The following is a 21,353-nucleotide window of genomic DNA, read 5'->3' on the forward strand; positions in this document are numbered from 1 at the left end:
TGAAGATAAACTCTCTGAGCGAGAATCTTCAGAAAGCAGAAGGAAATTTTAGAGATATGCCTGAGCTTTTAAAAGCCGTTAGGGCTACTATGGGGGTAGAGGAAGTGCATTCTACTCCATCAGTACAAGATGAGATGTTTGGAGGTCTCAGGGTGAAGAAGTCCAAAGTCTTCCCTATTAATGAAAACATCAAGGGGATGATTTTGGATGAATGGGCGGATCCGGAGAAACGGCTAGGAGTTGCCAAATCCTTCCAAAACCGGCTTCTTTTTGATCAGGAAGAGGCTAGGACCTTTAATACCATCCCTAAAATTGACGCCCAGGTAGCTAGGGTCAATAAAAAAAACAGCCTACCATTTGAAGATGCCTCACAGCTCAAAGATCCGTTGGATAGGAAGGCAGACGGTCTATTGAGAAGGTCATGGGAGGCGGCCATGTTTACGCTTAAATCAAACATAGCGGCCACATCAGTTGCCAGATCTATGTATGTCTGGCTCTCAGAGTTAGACACACAACTTAAAGGGGAAGTGTCAAAACATGCAAAACATGTTGCCACCGGCAACAAGCGTGCACGGCAAAAGTGTCATGGTCCACAATAACAGACCATGACACAGCCGTGACAGAAATAGATGCAACACGTCTTACTTTCCTGTACATCTATATCAGTACCAATCAGTCTAGAAAGATAGTGACAAATTTGTTTTGTAAGCCTACAGCGACAGAAACTCTGTTAAGATGGGAAAGTGGGCATCCAAAAAGCACTAAAACATGGGATCCCTAAGGGTCAATACCTTAGGGCCCAACAAAATTGTTCAGAATTGGTAGACTTTAAACAAGCGCAACCGATCACCAAAGGAGATTTCTGCAAAGGGGCTACCCACAAACCACCTTGCTGCAGCATACAATAAAGAAGCCCCACTGCATCCAAAAGAACGTGCCACTGAGGATGAACAAAAGATGTATTATTGGGACATACGATATAGCAAATAAAGTAATACGCCATGTCCTCTCAAACCATTGGGGCATCCTGAGATTGGACCTGGATATTGGACACCTTGTTGAAGATTATCCATCAATCACATACTGACAGGGGAGGAATCTAAGGGACAGACTTGCTCACAGCATGTACAGGACTCCCACTGAAGAAACTTTGATCCCTAAAAGACCACATGGCACCTTCAAGTGTGGAGGCTTCATTGTGTGTAAGGTAGTAAGGAAAGGGAGCAAAGTGAAAAGCTCCACTACCGGACATACCTATAAAATAAGATCTCTTATCAACTGTAAAACCGTAGGGATTGTGTACGTAGCAACATGTGCGTATACCAAGCAATATGTGGCCAAAACCAAATGGTAGTTCAGAAGGCGCATAGGAAAACACCTGTCGGACATAAATAAGAAGATACCCCCATCTCACAGCATTTATGGAAGCACCATGCAGCAGATGTCATGTATCAGTTTCCTTGGTATGTAACACGTGAGATCCTCTCCAAGGGGGAAACATCAAAATTAAGCTTTTGTGCAAGGAAGGACATTAGACGTTTACCTTACAAACAGTGAAACCTCTAGGTCTAAATTACTTTTTTTTCTTACTCATGCACCCTCCAGCAAAATGATGCAGCAAAGGACGCTGTCAAAAGCATCATACAATGTATGAGATCCTCCATCACGTATCAGTGGATGTGTGGATATCCTCAACTCATGCAAAGTTATATATCGCTTTCTGGAGACAAAAAATATTCCTTCTGGTATACCATACCATATCACCTGTGCTAATATAACATGCAACTTTATGCACTATATACATTCCACCAAAGTATGCATGATAGGCTCTTATTGAACAAACGTGCAATTTAATACAAGAACGGGTGATGAAACGTGCGTATGATCACTGATGCACTGTATAATTATGCCTTTTAATGTGCTGCATTTCCATTAATACGCTCTATACCTCTTGACAAATAATGGATGTCAAGGACATTCGCATACCGTAGTGGTGGTCATGCTTGCACACTATAGGAAAAAGCGCCAGCCCCTCTGGTGACTGGGACCGTGGGATGGCACATAGGCTGGTGCTTTTTTCCTATAGTGTGCAAGCACAGCCACCACTGATGGATTACAGGGTGGTCGTAACCATGGAAACTAGCAGTGTATAATGTGATGGAAAAATGAATCAAGCCAGCAAAGGAAGCAATATGGATAATAACAATACATTAGTGTCTTGTATTAGCGTCCTCCACATAATATATGCTATTTGCTGAAGTGAGACAACTAAGCAACAACATTGTGATCCAGGGACCAGAAAATTGCTTCACATGATCTCCGCAGCTATTCTACAAATATATATAGAGACCCACAATCCCCACCACATACATTGTCCTTAACCCTTTCACTACCGGAAGTTTTTTCGTTTTTGCATTTTCATTTTTCTTCCCCCATCTTCCTTGAGCCATAACTTTTTTATATTTCCATTCACATAGCTGTATAAGGGCTTATTTTTTTGTGGGACAAGTTGTACTTTCTAATGCCACCATTAATTATGGCATACAATGTAGTGGGTAGTGGTAAAAAAAAATCCAAATGGGCTGGAATTGGAAAAAAAACGCAATTCCTCCACCATTTTACGGGTTTTATTCCGACGGCGTATAGTTTGCGGCAAAACTGACCCACGCCCTTTCTCTGTGTCAGTATGATTACAACGATACCCAGTATGTATAGGTTTTTATGTCTAAATAGTGTAAAAAAAATCTAGACTTTGAAAAATTTTTTTTTTTACATCCCTAGATTCTGACCACCATTTATAGTTATATCTACTGGGTGTGTGGGGGCTCATTTTTTGCGGGACAATCTGTGGGTTTTATTGATAGCATTTTGTGACCTTTTGATCACGTTTTATTACTTTTTTTGAGTAAGAGAAGCAATGAAAAAATGGCAAATTGGCCATTTTGACCCTTTTTTCCGTTACGCCATTTGCCGTATTGTAAAAATATTGTTATATTTTAATAGTACGGGCATTTTTGGTCGCAGTGATACCCATGATGTTTATATTTTTTGTTATTTAGGTATTTATTTTTTATTATACGTAAAGGGGGTGATTTAAAATTTTAAATTCTTACATTTTTTTTTATATATTTACTTTTTCAAATTCTTTGTAATGATTTTGAATCTCATATATGAGCCTATAAAATCTGTTTATTTATTTTTATTTTGAACAATCATGTATTTTTAAAATGAGTTTATTACTGTCTATTGCTCATTTCTTATGTTGGCTTGCCATCTGGTGGCGGAAATAAGAATTGCAGCATGAATGCTGTGGGTCTCGCCAGCGAGACCCAGAGCATTCAAAGCAACTCCCAACATCCCCATTGGCCGCAGGGGATGTCAGTAGGATGCCCGGAACATAGGCTGGTTGAGGTGCTGTACATTGAATATATGTATGTAGTACAGTAAGTCTACTGTGTTATGTGCTACTTGTGCAGGGGGTGGGACACTAGGGGCCCACCAGGGGATTCTCCTGTACCCCTGTGGGCCAGTCCGAGCCTGCCTGTACATTAGAGATGGCCCGAACTATCCGACGGCGAACAGTTCCCGGCGAACATAGCTTGTTCGCGTTCGCCTCTGCCGGGCGAACACATGCGATGTTCGGTCCGCCCCCTATACATCATCATTGAGCAAACTTTGACCCTGTACCTCACAGTCAGCAGACACATTCCAGCCAATCAGCAGCATACCCTCCCTCCCAGACCCTCCCACCTCCTGCACAGCATCCATTTTAGATTCATTCTGAAGCTGCAGTCTTAGTGAGAGGAGGGAGACTGTAACTGCTGCTGATTTAATTGGGAAATCGATAGCTAGGCTAGTGAATTCAGTGTCCACTCCAGTCCTGAAAGACTCATCTGATCTCTGCTGTAAGGACAGCGTCCTGACAGCACCCCAAAAAGCCCTTTTTAGGGCTGCAACATTAGTCTGCTTTTTTTTTTTCCTTTATATACATATTGCAGTTGCCTGGCCTGCCTGTGTGTGAGGAGCTGCAGGCCCACAGACTGTAGTGTGCCCACTGCCAGTGCTCACCCCTGTCATTCCGTGTGGCACAGGACTTTGCTTAAAAAAAGGCACTTAATTTTTACACTTTAATCTAAGGTTAGTTGCCTGCCAGTGTGTGTCAGGCTGACTTCCACTGACTGTAGTGTGCCCACTGCCAGTGCCCACCACTCATACCGGCTGGCACAGGACTTTGCATAAAAAAGGCATTTAATTTTTACACTTTAGTGTAATTTCAGCTGCTTGCCTGCTGCTAGTGTGTGTCAGGCCGACTTCAACTGACTGTAGTGTGCCCACTGCCAGTGCCCACCCCTGTCATCCCGTGTGGCACAGGACTTTGCTTAAAAAAAAGGCACTTCATTTTTACACTTTAATCTAAGGTTAGTTGCCTGCCAGTGTGTGTCAGGCCGACTTCAACTGACTGTAGTGTGCCCACTGCCAGTGCCCACCCCTGTCATCCCGAGTGGCACAGGACTTTGCTTAAAAAATAGGCACTTAATTTTTACACTTTAATCTAAGGTTAGTTGCCTGCCAGTGTGTGTCAGGCTGACTTCCACTGACTGTAGTGTGCCCACTGCCAGTGCCCACCACTCATACCGGCTGGCACAGGACTTTGCTTAAAAAAGGCATTTAATTTTTACACTTTAATGTAATTTCAGCTGCTTGCCTGCTGCTAGTGTGTGTCAGGCCGACTTCAACTGACTGTAGTGTGCCCACTGCCAGTGCCCACCCCTGTCATACCGAGTGGCACAGGACTTTGCTTAAAAAATAGGCACTTAATTTTTACACTTTAATCTAAGGTTAGTTGCCTGCCAGTGTGTGTCAGGCTGACTTCCACTGACTGTAGTGTGCCCACTGCCAGTGCCCACCACTCATACCGGCTGGCACAGGACTTTGCTTAAAAAAGGCATTTAATTTTTACACTTTAATGTAATTTCAGCTGCTTGCCTGCTGCTAGTGTGTGTCAGGCCGACTTCAACTGACTGTAGTGTGCCCACTGCCAGTGCCCACCCCTGTCATACCGAGTGGCACAGGACTTTGCTTAAAAAATAGGCACTTAATTTTTACACTTTAATCTAAGGTTAGTTGCCTGCCAGTGTGTGTCAGGCTGACTTCCACTGACTGTAGTGTGCCCACTGCCAGTGCCCACCACTCATACCGGCTGGCACAGGACTTTGCTTAAAAAAGGCATTTAATTTTTACACTTTAATGTAATTTCAGCTGCTTGCCTGCTGCTAGTGTGTGTCAGGCCGACTTCAACTGACTGTAGTGTGCCCACTGCCAGTGCCAACCACTGATACCGGGTGGCACAGTAGCTTGCCGATAAATAAGGCATTTAATTTTTAGACAGTAGTCTAAATTCAGTTGCTTGCCTGCTGCCAGTGTGTGTCAGGCCCGCTTCTACTGACTGTAGTGTGCCCACTGCCAGTGCCAACCACTGATACCGGGTGGCACAGTAGCTTGCCGATAAATAAGGCATTTAATTTTTACACTTTAGTGTAATTTCAGTTGCTTGCCTGCTGCCAGTGTGTGTCAGGCCCGCTTCCACTGACTGTAGTGTGCCCACTGCCAGTGCCAACCACTGATACCGGGTGGCACAGTAGCTTGCCGATAAATAAGGCATTTAATTTTTAGACAGTAGTCTAAATTCAGTTGCTTGCCTGCTGCCAGTCAGTGTGTCAGGCCCTCTTCCACTGACTGTAGTGTGCCCACTGCCAGTGCCAACCACTCATACCGGGTGGCACAGTAGCTTGCCGATAAATAAGGCATTTAATTTTTACACTTTAGTGTAATTTCAGTTGCTTGCCTGCTGCCAGTGTGTGTCAGGCCCGCTTCTACTGACTGTAGTGTGCCCACTGCCAGTGCCAACCACTGATACCGGGTGGCACAGTAGCTTGCCGATAAATAAGGCATTTAATTTTTAGACAGTAGTCTAAATTCAGTTGCTTGCCTGCTGCCAGTGTGTGTCAGGCCCGCTTCCACTGACTGTAGTGTGCCCACTGCCAGTGCCAACCACTGATACCGGGTGGCACAGTAGCTTGTCGATAAATAAGGCATTTAATTTTTACACTTTAGTGTAATTTCAGTTGCTTGCCTGCTGCCAGTGTGTGTCAGGCCCGCTTCCACTGACTGTAGTGTGCCCACTGCCAGTGCCAACCACTGATACCGGGTGGCACAGTAGCTTGCCGGTAAAAAAGGCATTTAATTTTTAGACAGTAGTCTAAATTCAGTTGCTTGCCTGCTGCCAGTGTGTGTCAGGCCCTCTTCCACTGACTGTAGTGTGCCCACTGCCAGTGCCAACCATTCATACCGGGTGGCACAGTAGCTTGCCGATAAATAAGGCATTTAATTTTTACACTTTAGTGTAATTTCAGTTGCTTGCCTGCTGCCAGTGTGTGTCAGGCCCTCTTCCACTGACTGTAGTGTGCCCACTGCCAGTGCCAACCACTGATACCGGGTGGCACAGTAGCTTGCCGATAAATAAGGCATTTAATTTTTAGACAGTAGTCTAAATTCAGTTGCTTGCCTGCTGCCAGTGTGTGTCAGGCCCACTTCCACAGACTGTAGTGTGCCCACTGCCAGTGCCAACCACTCATACCGGGTGGCACAGTACCTAGCACGCGTAGTACCACTTATCTAAAAAAAAAATGACAGGCAGAGGCAGGCCACCCCGCAGGGGCCGTCGTGGTCGTGGTGCTGTGATTTCCACTGTCCCTGGAATAATGCCCAGTTTTCAGAGGCCACGTACCCTGAACCCGAAAAATTCAGAGGACGTAGTTGACTGGCTTAGACAGGACACCCAATCTTCAACAGCTTCCGCTAAGAACCTTGACGCACCATCCTCCTCCAACTCAGCTTCGGTCACCTGCTCTCAAGTTACCACGCACCCGCCCGTCGCCACTACCACCACAGCCACCACAGCCGCTTCACTTGATCCGTCAGAGGAGTTATTTACACATCAGTTGGATGCAATTAGTGATGCGCAACCATTATTGCCAGATGATGTAGATTACGGGGATATGTCTCAGTCAGGCAGGATTACACACATGGACGTACAGTGTGATGATGATGATGTTGTACCCGCTGCTGCTTCCTTTGCTGAGGTGTCAGATACAAGTGAAGCGGTTGATGATGACGATGTGTCCACGGATGCCACGTGGGTGCCTGCTCGAAGAGAAGAAGAGGGGGAAAGTTCTGAAGGGGAGACAGAGAGAATGAGGAGACGAGTTGGAAGCAGGGGGAGGTCGTCGCAAGGAGTTAGTGGCACAGTCAGACAGCATGTATCGGCACCTGGGGTCAGCCAGACAGCACGCCAGTCAACGCATGCTGTTGCCACCACTAGAATGCCGTCATTGCAAAGCTCAGCAGTGTGGCATTTTTTTTGTGTGTCTGCCTCTGATAAAAGCAATGCCATTTGCAACCTGTGCCAAAAGAAACTGAGTCGTGGGAAGTCCAACACCCACCTTGGTACAACTGCTTTGCGAAGGCACATGATCTCACATCACAAACGCCTATGGGATCAACACATGAGTACAAGCAGCACACAAACTCAAAGCCACCATGCTCCTCCTGGTCCTGCATCTTCAGCCACGTCAACCACTGCTGTCCTCCCTGCCCCCTCTCAACCACCCGCCACTCCATCTCTCACCTTCAGCAGTTCCTGCTCATCTGCCCACAGTCAGGTGTCTGTCAAGGACATGTTTGAGCATAAGAAGCCAATGTCACAAAGTCACCCCCTTGCCCGGCGACTGACAGCTGGCTTGACGGAACTCTTAGCCCGCCAGCTTTTACCATACCAGCTGGTAGAGTCTGAGGCCTTCAAAAAATTTGTCGCTATTGGGACACCACAGTGGAAGGTACCCGGACGAAATTTTTTTTCAAAAAAGGCAATCCCAAACCTCTACCATGTCATTGAAAAGGAAGTCATGGCATCTCTGGCATACAGTGTTGGGGCAAGGGTCCATCTGACCACTGATACCTGGTCTGCAAAGCACGGTCAGGGCAGGTATATCACGTATACTGCGCATTGGGTCAACCTGCTGACGGCTGACAAGCATGGAATGCGTGGCTCTGCAGCGGAGTTGGTGACACCACCACGACTTGCAGGCAGACCTACTGCCACCTCCTCTACTCCTACTCCATCCTCTTTAATTTCCTCCTCGGCTGAGTCCTCTTCTGCTGCGGCGTCTGGCTGCACATCAACTGATTCCCCCCAGCTCCCCAGGGGCTATTCCACATCCCGGATACGACAGTGTAACGCTATCTTGGGGTTGACTTGCCTGAAAGCAGAGAGCCACACAGGACCAGCACTCCTGTCCGCCCTGAACGCACAGGTGGATCAGTGGCTGACCCCGCACCAACTGGAGATCGGCAAAGTGGTGTGTGACAATGGAAGCAATCTGTTGGCGGCATTAAATTTGGGCAAGTTGTCACATGTGCCGTGCATGGCACATGTGTTGAATCTCATCGTACAACGTTTTGTGTCTAAGTACCCAGGCTTACAGGACGTCCTCAAGCAGGCCAGGAAGGTGTGTGGCCATTTCAGGCGTTCCTACACGGCCATGGCGCACTTTTCCGATATTCAGCGGCGAAACAACATGCCAGTGAGGCGCTTGATATGCGACAGCCCGACACGTTGGAATTCAACACTCCTAATGTTCGACCGCCTGCTCCAACAAGAAAAAGCCGTCAACGAGTATTTGTATGACCGGGGTGCTAGGACAGCCTCTGCGGAGCTGGGAATCTTTTTGCCACGTTACTGGACACTCATGCGCAATGCCTGTAGGCTTATGCGTCCTTTTGAGGAGGTGACAAACCTAGTCAGTCGCACCGAAGGCACCATCAGCGACCTCATCCCATTTGTTTTCTTCCTGGAGCGTGCCCTGCGAAGAGTTCTGGATCAGGCTGTAGATGAGCGTGAAGAGGAAGAGGAAGAGTTGTGGTCACCATCACCACCAGAAACAGCCTTGTCATCATCGCTTGCCGGACCTGCAGCAACGCTGGAAGAGGAGTATGAGGAAGAGGAGTCAGAGGAGGAATGTGGCGGCTTTGAGGAGGAGGAAGACCAACCACAGCAGGCACCCCAGGGTGCTCGTTGTTGTCACCTATCTGGGACCCATGGTGTTGTACGTGGCTGGGGGGAAGAACAGACCGTCAATGACATCAGTGAGGACGAGGAACGGGAAATGAGAAGCTCTGCATCCAACCTTGTTCAAATGGGGTCTTTCATGCTGTCATGTCTGTTGAGGGACCCACGTATAAAAAGGATAAAGGAGAACGATCTGTACTGGGTGACCACGCTACTAGACCCCCGGTATAAGCAGAAAGTGGCAGAAATGTTACCAAATTACCGAAAGTCGGAAAGGATGCAGCAGTTCAAAACCAAACTAAAAAATATGCTTTACACAGCTTATAAGGGAGATGTCACAGCACAACGGGAATCTAACAGGGGAAGAGGTGAGTGTAATCCTCCTCCTACCACGGCGGCAAGGACTGGACGATTTACAGATGTGTTGTTGATGGAGGACATGCGGAGCTTTTTCAGTCCTACTCATCGCCACAGCCCTTCGGGATCCAGCCTTAGAGAACGACTCGACCGACAGGTAGCAGACTACCTCGCCTTAACAGCAGATATCGACACTCTGAGGAGCAATGAACCCCTTCACTACTGGGTGTGCAGGCTTGACCTGTGGCCTGAGCTATCCCAGTTTGCGATAGAACTTCTGGCCTGCCCTGCTTCAAGTGTCCTGTCAGAAAGGAGCTTCAGTGCAGCAGGAGGCATTGTCACTGACAAGAGAAGTCGCCTCGGTCAAAAAAGTGTTGATTACCTCACCTTCATAAAGATGAATGAGGCATGGATCCCGAAGGGACTGACAGTGGGGGATACGTTTGACTAACAAAAGGCCTGATTACATGCCTTGGCCTCAAAATGGTCCCCACGCTGCTGTATTTAATGTCTGCATACCGGATGACTTTCGTGAATTCTCCACCACCAACTAGGGTTCAAGCCGTAATGTTTTAGTCACTTTTCTGCCTGGAAAACATAAATTTTTCCGGCCGCTGCTACAATAGCGTCTGCAACAGTGCCATTATTTTTCAGGCATGTGTACATGCCTAATTTTTCTGTCCTATGGTGCAGCACTGTGGCTGCAAAAACAAACCAAAAAAAAAAGGCACATACAAGTGTCAATTCCCCTTCGTGATCGTTACCTTGTTGTGGTGAAGGGGCTTGCGTATCACAATGAAGCAATCATCATCACCTCTATAAAAGTGTGTTGGCAATGTTGCCACACCCCAGATGATAAGGCCGTTGCTTCATTATGGTCAGACCAAAAGCGATCGGGTGGCCACGCTACTAGACCCCCGGTATAAGCAGAAAGTGGCAGAAATGTTACCAAATTACCAAAAGTCGGAAAGGATGCAGCAGTTCAAAACCAAACTAAAAAATATGCTTTACACAGCTTATAAGGGGGATGTCAATGGGGGATTCGACAATGGTTAATCAATTCGACCGGATAGGGTCCGTAACAGGGATTAAACTGATAGCAATAGTACTAGTTAAGACACCACTCATATAGGGTGTCACAGCACATTGCTCTGTGCACGCGCAGTGCCCCAATTTGGGAGTAAGAGGACCGACCAAGCTGCTTTTTCCATCTCCCGGTTCCTGAAATCAATTCAGTTTAGTGTATGAGAGTTTGGTCTGTCACTGTGAAGGCAGTCGAAGGTACCCGGCCTAAATTTTTTTTCATAAAAGGCAATTCCTGATATGGGACGTAACAGGGATTAAACTGATGAGAATAATACTACAGAAAATACCACTCATATCGGTGGAGGGAGCCAGCGTTTTTTTAACCATCTCCCCGTTCAAAAAATCTATTTAATAAATGGCCCCCAGATTGGGGATGTTAGAGGGATTAAACTGATGAGAATAGTACTACAGAAAATACCACTCATATCGGGTGTGACAGTAAATTGCACGGCGCAGATGCAGTCACCGTGGTTTAAAACAGAGTGGAGGGAGCCAGCGTTTTTTTAACCATCTCCCCGTTCGAAAAATCTATTCAATAAATGGCACCCAGATTGGGGACGTTAGAGGGATTAAACTGATGAGAATAGTACTACAGAAAATACCACTCATATCGGGTGTGACAGTAAATTGCACGGCGCAGACGCAGTCACCGTGGTTTAAAACAGAGTGGAGGGAGCCAGGTTTTTTTTAACCATCTCCCCGTTCGAAAAATCTATTCAATAAATGGCACCCAGATTGGGGACGTTAGAGGGATTAAACTGATGAGAATAGTACTACAGAAAATACCACTCATATCGGGTGTGACAGTAAATTGCACGGCGCAGACGCAGTCACCGTGGATTAAAACAGAGTGGAGGGAGCCAGCGTTTTTTTAACCATCTCCCCGTCCGAAAAATCTGTTTAATAAATGGCCCCCAGATTGGGGAGTCGGGGACGTTAGAGGGATTAAACTGATGAGAATAGTACTACAGAAAATACCACTCATATCGGGTGTGACAGTAAATTGCACGGCGCAGACGCAGTCACCGTGGATAAAAACAAAGGGGAGGGAGCCAGCGTTTTTTTAACCATCTCCCCGTTCGAAAAATCTATTCAATAAATGGCACCCAGATTGGGGACGTTAGAGGGATTAAACTGATGAGAATAGTACTACAGAAAATACCACTCATATCGGGTGTGACAGTAAATTGCACGGCGCAGACGCAGTCACCGTGGATTAAAACAAAGTGGAGGGAGCCAGCGTTTTTTTAACCATCTCCCCGTCCGAAAAATCTGTTTAATAAATGGCCCCCAGATTGGGGAGTCGGGGACGTTAGAGGGATTAAACTGATGAGAATAGTACTACAGAAAATACCACTCATATCGGGTGTGACAGTAAATTGCACGGCGCAGACGCAGTCACCGTGGATAAAAACAAAGGGGAGGGAGCCAGCGTTTTTTTAACCATCTCCCCGTTCGAAAAATCTATTCAATAAATGGCACCCAGATTGGGGACGTTAGAGGGATTAAACTGATGAGAATAGTACTACAGAAAATACCACTCATATCGGGTGTGACAGTAAATTGCACGGCGCAGACGCAGTCACCGTGGATTAAAACAGAGTGGAGGGAGCCAGCGTTTTTTTAACCATCTCCCCGTCCGAAAAATCTGTTTAATAAATGGCCCCCAGATTGGGGAGTCGGGGACGTTAGAGGGATTAAACTGATGAGAATAGTACTACAGAAAATACCACTCATATCGGGTGTGACAGTAAATTGCACGGCGCAGACGCAGTCACCGTGGATAAAAACAAAGGGGAGGGAGCCAGCGTTTTTTTAACCATCTCCCCGTTCGAAAAATCTATTCAATAAATGGCACCCAGATTGGGGACGTTAGAGGGATTAAACTGATGAGAATAGTACTACAGAAAATACCACTCATATCGGGTGTGACAGTAAATTGCACGGCGCAGACGCAGTCACCGTGGATTAAAACAGAGTGGAGGGAGCCAGCGTTTTTTTAACCATCTCCCCGTCCGAAAAATCTGTTTAATAAATGGCCCCCAGATTGGGGAGTCGGGGACGTTAGAGGGATTAAACTGATGAGAATAGTACTACAGAAAATACCACTCATATCGGGTGTGACAGTAAATTGCACGGCGCAGACGCAGTCACCGTGGATAAAAACAAAGGGGAGGGAGCCAGCGTTTTTTTAACCATCTCCCCGTTCGAAAAATCTATTCAATAAATGGCACCCAGATTGGGGACGTTAGAGGGATTAAACTGATGAGAATAGTACTACAGAAAATACCACTCATATCGGGTGTGACAGTAAATTGCACGGCGCAGACGCAGTCACCGTGGATTAAAACAGAGTGGAGGGAGCCAGCGTTTTTTTAACCATCTCCCCGTCCGAAAAATCTGTTTAATAAATGGCCCCCAGATTGGGGAGTCGGGGACGTTAGAGGGATTAAACTGATGAGAATAGTACTACAGAAAATACCACTCATATCGGGTGTGACAGTAAATTGCACGGCGCAGACGCAGTCACCGTGGATAAAAACAAAGGGGAGGGAGCCAGCGTTTTTTTAACCATCTCCCCGTTCGAAAAATCTATTCAATAAATGGCACCCAGATTGGGGACGTTAGAGGGATTAAACTGATGAGAATAGTACTACAGAAAATACCACTCATATCGGGTGTGACAGTAAATTGCACGGCGCAGACGCAGTCACCGTGGATTAAAACAGAGTGGAGGGAGCCAGCGTTTTTTTAACCATCTCCCCGTCCGAAAAATCTGTTTAATAAATGGCCCCCAGATTGGGGAGTCGGGGACGTTAGAGGGATTAAACTGATGAGAATAGTACTACAGAAAATACCACTCATATCGGGTGTGACAGTAAATTGCACGGCGCAGACGCAGTCACCGTGGATAAAAACAAAGGGGAGGGAGCCAGCGTTTTTTTAACCATCTCCCCGTTCGAAAAATCAATTCAATTGACCTTTCGGGGACCCTTGGTGTTGTACGTGGCTGGGTGGAGGAAGAAACCTTCAATGACATCACCGGGACGTGGCTAGCTTGGTATCCAACCTTGTGCAAATGGGGAGTTTGCGGTTGTGCAAATGAACTGTTTGCGGTGCATTAAAAGGGGAGTTTGGTCTGTCAATGTCTGTGATGCGGGCGTAACCCTTACACTACCTGATCGATACAACATCATACCTGATCGTATACACACACTGGATGTTTTAAAGCACGTTATTCCAAACAATTTAGGAATGTTAGTTGATTTATGCCCTTTATGGATTAAAACCCGACTCTGCGTCCACTACGTAATTTTCCATGGGAGTTTTGCCATAGATCCCCCTCCGGCATGCCACAGTCCAGGTGTTAGACCCCTTGAAACAACTTTCTCATCACTATTGTGGCCAGAAAGAGTCCCTGTGGGTTTTAAAATTCGCCTGTCTATTGAAGTCTATGGCGGTTCGCCCGGTTCGCCAGTTCGCGAACATTTGCGGAAGTTCGCGTTCGCTGTTCGCGAACTGAAAATTTTATGTTCGCGACATCACTACTGTACATGTCTCTCCAGGAAAGGCCAAAAAATTACAACTAGAGTACAGCCGCACGATCAAGTTTCCTGATGAAGTTCTAGAAGCCAAAATCATGAGTGGATCATAAAAGGAGAGAAAGTATAAAGTACAGATACAACTTCTCTCTTTTGAATTCACTCCTGATTTGGGTTCCAAAACTGAATGCAGAAATCTAGCCTTGTTGCTTTACCCCTAGAGCTAGAAAGCCCTGTAAGGGTACTTTCACACTAGCGTTTTTCTTTTCCGGCGCTGAGTTCCGTCCTAGGGGCTCAAATCCGGAAAAGAACTGATCAGTTTTATCCCCATGCATTCTGAATGGAGAGTCCGTCCTTCAGGATGCATCAGGATGTCTTCAGTTCAGTCTTTTTGACTGATCAGGCTTTTCAGAAAACCGCAGCATGTTGTATTTTTACCTCCGGCCAAAAATCCTGAACACTTTGACTGAACGCCGGATCCGGTCTTTTTCCCATTGACTTGCATTAAAGCCGGATCTGGCGCTGTGTGTTCAGTCAAACCGGATCCGGCTTTTGCATGTTAAACCCGAAAAATGTGAAAAAAAAGTTAAAGTCCATAAATTGCGGATCCGTGGTTCCAATGCATTTTTTCATTGTGATCAAAATCCTGATCAGGATTCAAATGTAATCCGTTTTCACACGTTTTTCCGGATCCGGCGGGCAGTTCCGGTGTCGGAATTGAACGCCGGATTAAAACAACGCTAGTGTGAAAGTAGCCTAAGGCAACAGACATTTCAAGAGTTAAGATATTATTTACTCTTCTATTATGCTAATTATTGAGTTTTTAGGAGAGCACAATGTTTCTGAGCTGCCATCACAATCTAAACAACTAAACAGTATATAAAACAAAACATATTCAATCCATATTGTGGTACTGTTTCCATTGCTTCCACAGTAAAATAAGTAATACGTAAATGAAAATAGTAAGGAAAACATTTTCACGCATTTTCAAGGTGCCAGTACTTATAGCTCTTTTACAGCAAATTGCCTCAGTTTTGCAATGTGGGTTTTGCCCATGTTTCTTGTAGATATAAAACATATCGAAACTATGCCCTGGACACAAGGGCATAACTACCATAGCGGCAGACCATACGACTGCTATGGGGCGGAAGCCAAGAGGGGGCCAGGTCAGGACTCCACCCTCTAAGGCAGGCATGTCCAAACTGCGGCCCTCCAGCTGCTGCTAAACTACAACTCCCAGCATGCCTGGATAGCTTACAGCTATTAGGGCATGCTGGGAGTTGTAGTTTAGCAACAGCTGGAGGGCCGCAGTTTGGACATGCCTGCTCTAAGGGCTTGTTCACACGAACATTTTTTGCGTTCCGTATACGGGCCGTTTTTTAAGTTCTGTATACGGTACGTATACGGAACCATTAATTTCTATGGGTCCGCAAAAAAAAAAAACGTAATGTACTCCATGAGCATTCCGTTTCCGTATGTCCGCATTTCCGTTCCGCTACATCTTGAGTCTTGTCCTATTACTGTCTGCAAATCACGTTCCGTGGCTCTATTAAAGTCAATGGGTCCGCAAAAAAAAACGGAACACATACGGAAATGTATCCGTATGTCTTCCGTATCCGTTCAGTACTATCTATTGAAAATTTTATGCCCAGCCCAATTTCTTCTATGTAATTACTGTATACTGTATATGCCATACAGAAAAACGGAACGGAAAAACGGAACAGAAATGTACACACAACGGAAACAAAAAAACGGAACAACGGATCCGTGAAAAACGGACCTCAAAACACTGAAGAAGCCATACGGTTGTGTGAACAAGCCCTAAAGGAACAACTTTTAGCAAATGAGGAAGTGGAAAAATGGCCCAAGGGTCATTGGAAAGATTTAGGCAGAAACCCTTCTGTCTTCTGTGGGTGGCCTGGTTTGATCCTTGCTATGGGGCCCTTATTTCTCTATGTACGCCACTGGTTGTACAGGCACAAACCCAATTGCAAAACGGTGACAATTTTGAGTGAAACTGCCCGTAATTTTAGCCATGTGGCGGCTTATGGAAGTGACAATCTTGTCTTGTCTTTATAGGACCCTGACAATTATTTAATCATCTGGATAATAGCGGATGTTGTAGCTCTTATTCACATAATATGGGCTTTTTTTATGCAGAGGTAAGTAGTGGAAGGTATGTGAGTGTGTGTGTGTGTATGTATGTATATGTATATATATAATAATATGGGGATTTGCTCTGGTAGTTAGGATTTGCAGGTGAAGCACAGGGGCAAAGTACAAGTTCTTTGTTTATTCACAGGTGAAAGCAAAAACAAAAACGCAAATTGCTTGGTGATCGTTCACACACATGAAAAGTTCATATACAAAACAGTCACCTTTTTCTCCTTGGTGTTAGTTAACACACTGTTGGAAGTTTTGGCTTGTCAAGTCTACAGGCCGGCATTAGGCGGCCTGTTCGCCCTCACAGGGGTCTGAGCCCTCCAGCCCGGCTCAAGCCGCGGATCCCAACACAGCCCTCAGATCACAGCACACAGACCTCCTGAGCTTTACTGTCAGACGGAGGTAATCCTCTCCACCTGCAGTGCTGGCTGTTTTTTATGCCTGGCAAAACCCGGCCTGGAACATGGGGAGCACTTTGACTACTCCCAGTAAGAGCCGTCCCAGATCCACTATTACAGCCATACTAAGTATCAAGGTGTCAAACAACAACTGCTGCTGACACATAAAAACCGGCTCTAATTTTTTTTAATTTTTTTTTTATTGGTACTAAACAAATCAGATTTTATTGGGATATGGTAGAGAAGTGGTTGCCACCCTAATATGTGAATAACTCATTCTGATAGTTATTTGGGGTAGTTTTTTCAGCTCTTTTAATGATCCTTACTTATCACATAACTATAAAAATATTTTGATATTGTTTTTGCTTTCTTGAATGGGTATTCCTGGACGGTAAAAGACGTCCTTTCTGGTGACCGGGACCATAGGAGTAGCACGGTCCCGGTCACGCATGTGCAGTAGCTCCCGGCCCAGCCATCTGGTATCTGCGCTGGCCGTAACTCCTGGATATGAGCGGTGTATAATGTGATGGAAAAATGAATTTAGCCAGAAAACAAGGCAGTATGGACAATCACAATACATTGTGACTTTTAACTTTGTCTACATGCTAAATGTCACTTGCTGAAGTGAGACAAGCCCTGTAAACGCCAGGAATCGTCAATTCTGCCAGTCTTGGCCATTAGAGCAGGAGCCCAGCTCCTTTTTTAGGCTACTGTAAGGAGGTGGAGGGCTAGAATAATGCCCCTTAATTACACCATAACGAAAATAAGTTAAATCATTGAAGAAAAAAAGCTGTTCCATAATAGTGCCCTCTGGTGTCTGTTTTTTTCTTATTGCCTAATGTGTCCAATGTTGTCCTTTTTTTATTTTTATGATTCCAGTCAAAACATATGTTTTCATGATCTGAAATAGTATATTAGTGTATTTATATTTCATTCACTTTAAGGGGTTGTCCAAGTTATATTTATTGATGACCTATCCTCAGGATAAATATGTCCCAATGTTTGTAGGGGTTGGAGCTTTGGTTTTCCCATTAATAGCTCCGAACCCCCATCTCCCCTTCACACAGCTATAGAGGGGTATGATACGATATGCCACTAGAGGACGCTCACTGCATATGAATGTACTCGGCTCTCCTTGAGCTCATACATTCAGGCTACTGTAATATAAATGAGCTCCCGCTGGAGGTGTTACAAAGAAGATGATGTTTTCTGGGCACTAGGAAACTCCTGCCTCCATGTCTTCCTCTTGTAATTAATGTGGTTATATTGTAGATCTGGGTGATTCTTTTATTGATATCATTTTTTCTTTTCTTTTTTTTATTTAGAGCGTGTTTTAGAAAAAGAGAAGACGAAGGTATGATCTTTTCACCTATGGTATTATGAATGGCAAAATACATGCAACAGAATTCTTCTGTTTACACAACCATGTGTTGTCGCAGTGAAAGGGTTTAAGAAAATTGATGTCTTGTCAGTTTCCACGAATATGAAGGTTGCGTAATGTCCATCTAGAACTATTCCTATAACCTCATATTCCAAAGTACTATACACAGCAGTGGTGTAACTATAATTCATAGGGCTCTATGGCAAAATAAGATGGGGGGCCCCCACCGCTTAGTGTAAATAAATGAAGACAGCGGCATAAGTAGCATAAAAATATAGGCATGTATAATAACACAATGGGGAAGATATATCAAGACTGGCGGATCCATCCGCCAGTCTTCATCTTCCTGCACTGGCGTGAGATGCGCCTGATCTGTTAAGAGGCAGAAGCCCTGCTGTGTGCCAGAAAGTGAAGTCTATGCCAGTTACAGCCTGGCGTAGACTTCAGCTATAACGTCCGCCACTTTCTGATGAAAGTTATAGTAAATGGGGCGGCTGCGTGAAGCTTGGGAAAGTGCAGAAAAGCTCAAAAAGTTGCACATTATTGTGCACAGATGCCAAGTGCCTTAAAGGGAACCTGTCACAGGGATTTTGTGTATAGAGCTGAGGACATGGGTTGCTAGATGGCCGCTAGCACATCCGCAGAGTCAGGGACAGGACTCGTCTCAGGTTCATTTGCATATTTATCAAATAGTTTTTCTTACACAATAAAAGCACACAGAGCTATGGGGACTGGATATTGCGGATGTGCTAGCGGCCATCTAGCAACCCATGTCCTCAGCTCTATACACAAAATCCCGGTGACAGGTTCCCTTTACTGTGTCACTTTTTTATGTCAAAATTGTGGCGTATAGGGCTAGATAAATGTCCCCCAATATATTTTAGAAAACCCACATTATAACAAAAAGCTGCTAAATTGTTTTTCCCCATAAAAATTTACAATGTTATTGCACTGGCCAGTGCTATTGCTGTAGTTGCACCCATGATACTCAGAATATCCGTCACACCTCTTCCAGGCAGTAGGGCTTAAAGGGAATCTGCCACCACTTATCTACTGCTGGGTGCAGCATGCAGTCGTAACAGGCGTACTTATTTCAGCAGTGTGTCTGTCACTTGGGAATGTACTGTAGTTTTATTAAACAGGTTAATTATTTTGTAATTGGAGAAAGCACTATGGGGACATTGCGGCTGTAAAAAGGAGCTTTTTTGGACTGGCACACATTATAAGGGGACCACTATGGGGACATTCGTTGTACTGGGGGCACTAAAAGGGGGTGTTTTTTTGGACTGATTTATGTTTATATGGAGCATTTTTTTGTACTGGCACATAAGGGGGCATTTTTGTACTGGCACACATTATAAGGGGACCACTATGGGGACATTCATTGTACTGGGGGTACTAAAAGGGGGTAGTTTTTTTGTACTGACATAAGTTATAAGGGAGCATTTTTTTTGTACTGGCACAGGTCATAAGGGAGCATTTATTGTATTGGCACACATAAGAGGGTATATTTTCGTACGGGCACACATCATAGGGGGAATATTTACGACTGGGGGCATTATTACTTCTGGGGGCAAAATAAGGGACATTATTACTATTGGTTGCACTGTTACCACATATTGCGCTCTGCCAGAGAATTATTACTATTGGTTATTACTATTAGTACTATTGGTGGGACTGTTAATAGTATTTTCAGGGGGATTATCTTTTTCTGCAGTATAGTATTGGAAAGCACAGTGGGCATTAGAGGTGGTAGGATGGGATGTTCAGACGGTGGGGAGGATGGAAAAGTAGTTGTCAAACTCTGTAGAGACAAGAGAGGGCTGAAAGAAATAATCATGGCGGTCTGGTCTGAATGGAGAAGATAAGGAAAGAGAACATCTACATCAGAGGACACATCACTGGATGTAAGAGGTATGTGGCACTGTATTAACCTGTATTATTTGTAGCTCTGTATGTAATGTTTTCCAAGTAGGGCTGAAGGGAAGGGGTTAGGTTAAGAAATTGGCATTGGGGGGTAAAGGCGCAGTTTCAGTTTTGTGATACACCAAATTATTAGTTCACTGCACTTGCATTTCACCGCAGCCTACATATAGACTGTAAGTTTTATAAAACTGGCAGACAGCTGAGCATTTGTTACCACTTCACACTGCCCTCACATAGGTGACAGATTACCTTTGAAATCAAATTTTTCCATCCCATATACACAGTATATCTACTATATAGGAACCAGTTACTATGACTTTGAAGTATGGCAGAAAACAGTACAGGAAGTTGGTCGCCAGCTTTGGGACCACTAAGTCCCCAGCATACTGATACGCAGATGAGGTTCACTTTCTAAAGATGCCCCTGTGATCTGCTGTTTTGGGGTTACCTAGAGAAAGAAGAGAGGGTTTACTGGAGATGAGTCTGGGACTCCTCTTCTACAGCATGAGGCAGATTGTGCATATGAGGCTAATGACATTTTGTTTTGGACTGAATGAATTGTACTGAAATTGATCCCAAATACTTTTCTGCTTTGCAGAATCTGAAGCTGTATTACTGATGAAGATTGAAAATTTGGTTGCTTAATGACAATGGATGCCTCTTTCATATCCGCTACAATTCACTGTGACTTCCACATCATCTGACTGATGGCTGGAGCATGAGGAGGCTAAACTGAACTGATTCCAGATATCTGCGCTGTCTAATCTGTAGACAAACCCTAACTACTGAGTCATGGGAGGTGCTGCTCCATACAGAACTGTTCCTGACATGTTGGCCTGTTTGGGTCGCTGGATCTTAGTTTGTTTATTTGAATGAGAAATCTGGCAGTGTGCTGTATGGCATTTGTCTTCCTTATGTCTTTCTGATATTGTGCTGTGCACATAACTCTTTGGTGTTAGTGATGAAGTCTGTGGCATAGGCACAAAATATGCTGGGGAAAAGAAGCAAAGGAAAGGGGCTTTTACTCTGGTTTTCTTGGGCCAAACGCGTGTTGCTGGTAAAAGTAAGCATGGCTTTGAGTTGCACTGACTATAACTTATTTAGAAGCATTTCCCACCATTTTTAGAAGTAGAAAAATGGCAGAAAACAATAGCAGCTTTCTGCGGACACCATGTTCAGGCTATGGTTTGCACTTGCTGCATGGCGAGGAGATACTGGCACACCACTCGCACAGTGCACCTGTATAATAAATGCCCTTGTGTGCTAGGCTTGTATAGACGTAGGTATTACACCTGTAAATAGACCAATGCACCACAGTCGTCTTATACACACAATGTGCACTAGCCCCAGATTCTGAGAGTCTTGCATCCTAA

General features: G+C 45.0%; 1 protein-coding gene across 6 annotated transcripts in view; it reads left to right on the forward strand.

The window, feature by feature from the left end:
• The window catches only part of GDPD2 (glycerophosphodiester phosphodiesterase domain containing 2), a 136,553-nt gene extending 115,589 nt beyond the window's left edge, over positions 1–20,964 (forward strand). For all 6 annotated transcript variants that reach the window (XM_040405337.1, XM_040405339.1, XM_040405334.1 and 3 more), the window contains exons 14-16: positions 16,192–16,274; positions 17,999–18,027; positions 20,579–20,964. In XM_040405337.1, the coding sequence (XP_040261271.1) occupies positions 16,192–16,274; positions 17,999–18,027; positions 20,579–20,625 (159 nt within the window). In that variant the 3' untranslated portion in view covers positions 20,626–20,964. The remainder of the gene's footprint in view (positions 1–16,191; positions 16,275–17,998; positions 18,028–20,578) is intronic.
• Positions 20,965–21,353: the final 389 nt, after the last annotated feature.

Source organism: Bufo bufo, chromosome 8 (assembly GCF_905171765.1).
Source record: "Bufo bufo chromosome 8, aBufBuf1.1, whole genome shotgun sequence".
Taxonomy (NCBI): Eukaryota; Metazoa; Chordata; class Amphibia; order Anura; family Bufonidae; genus Bufo; species Bufo bufo.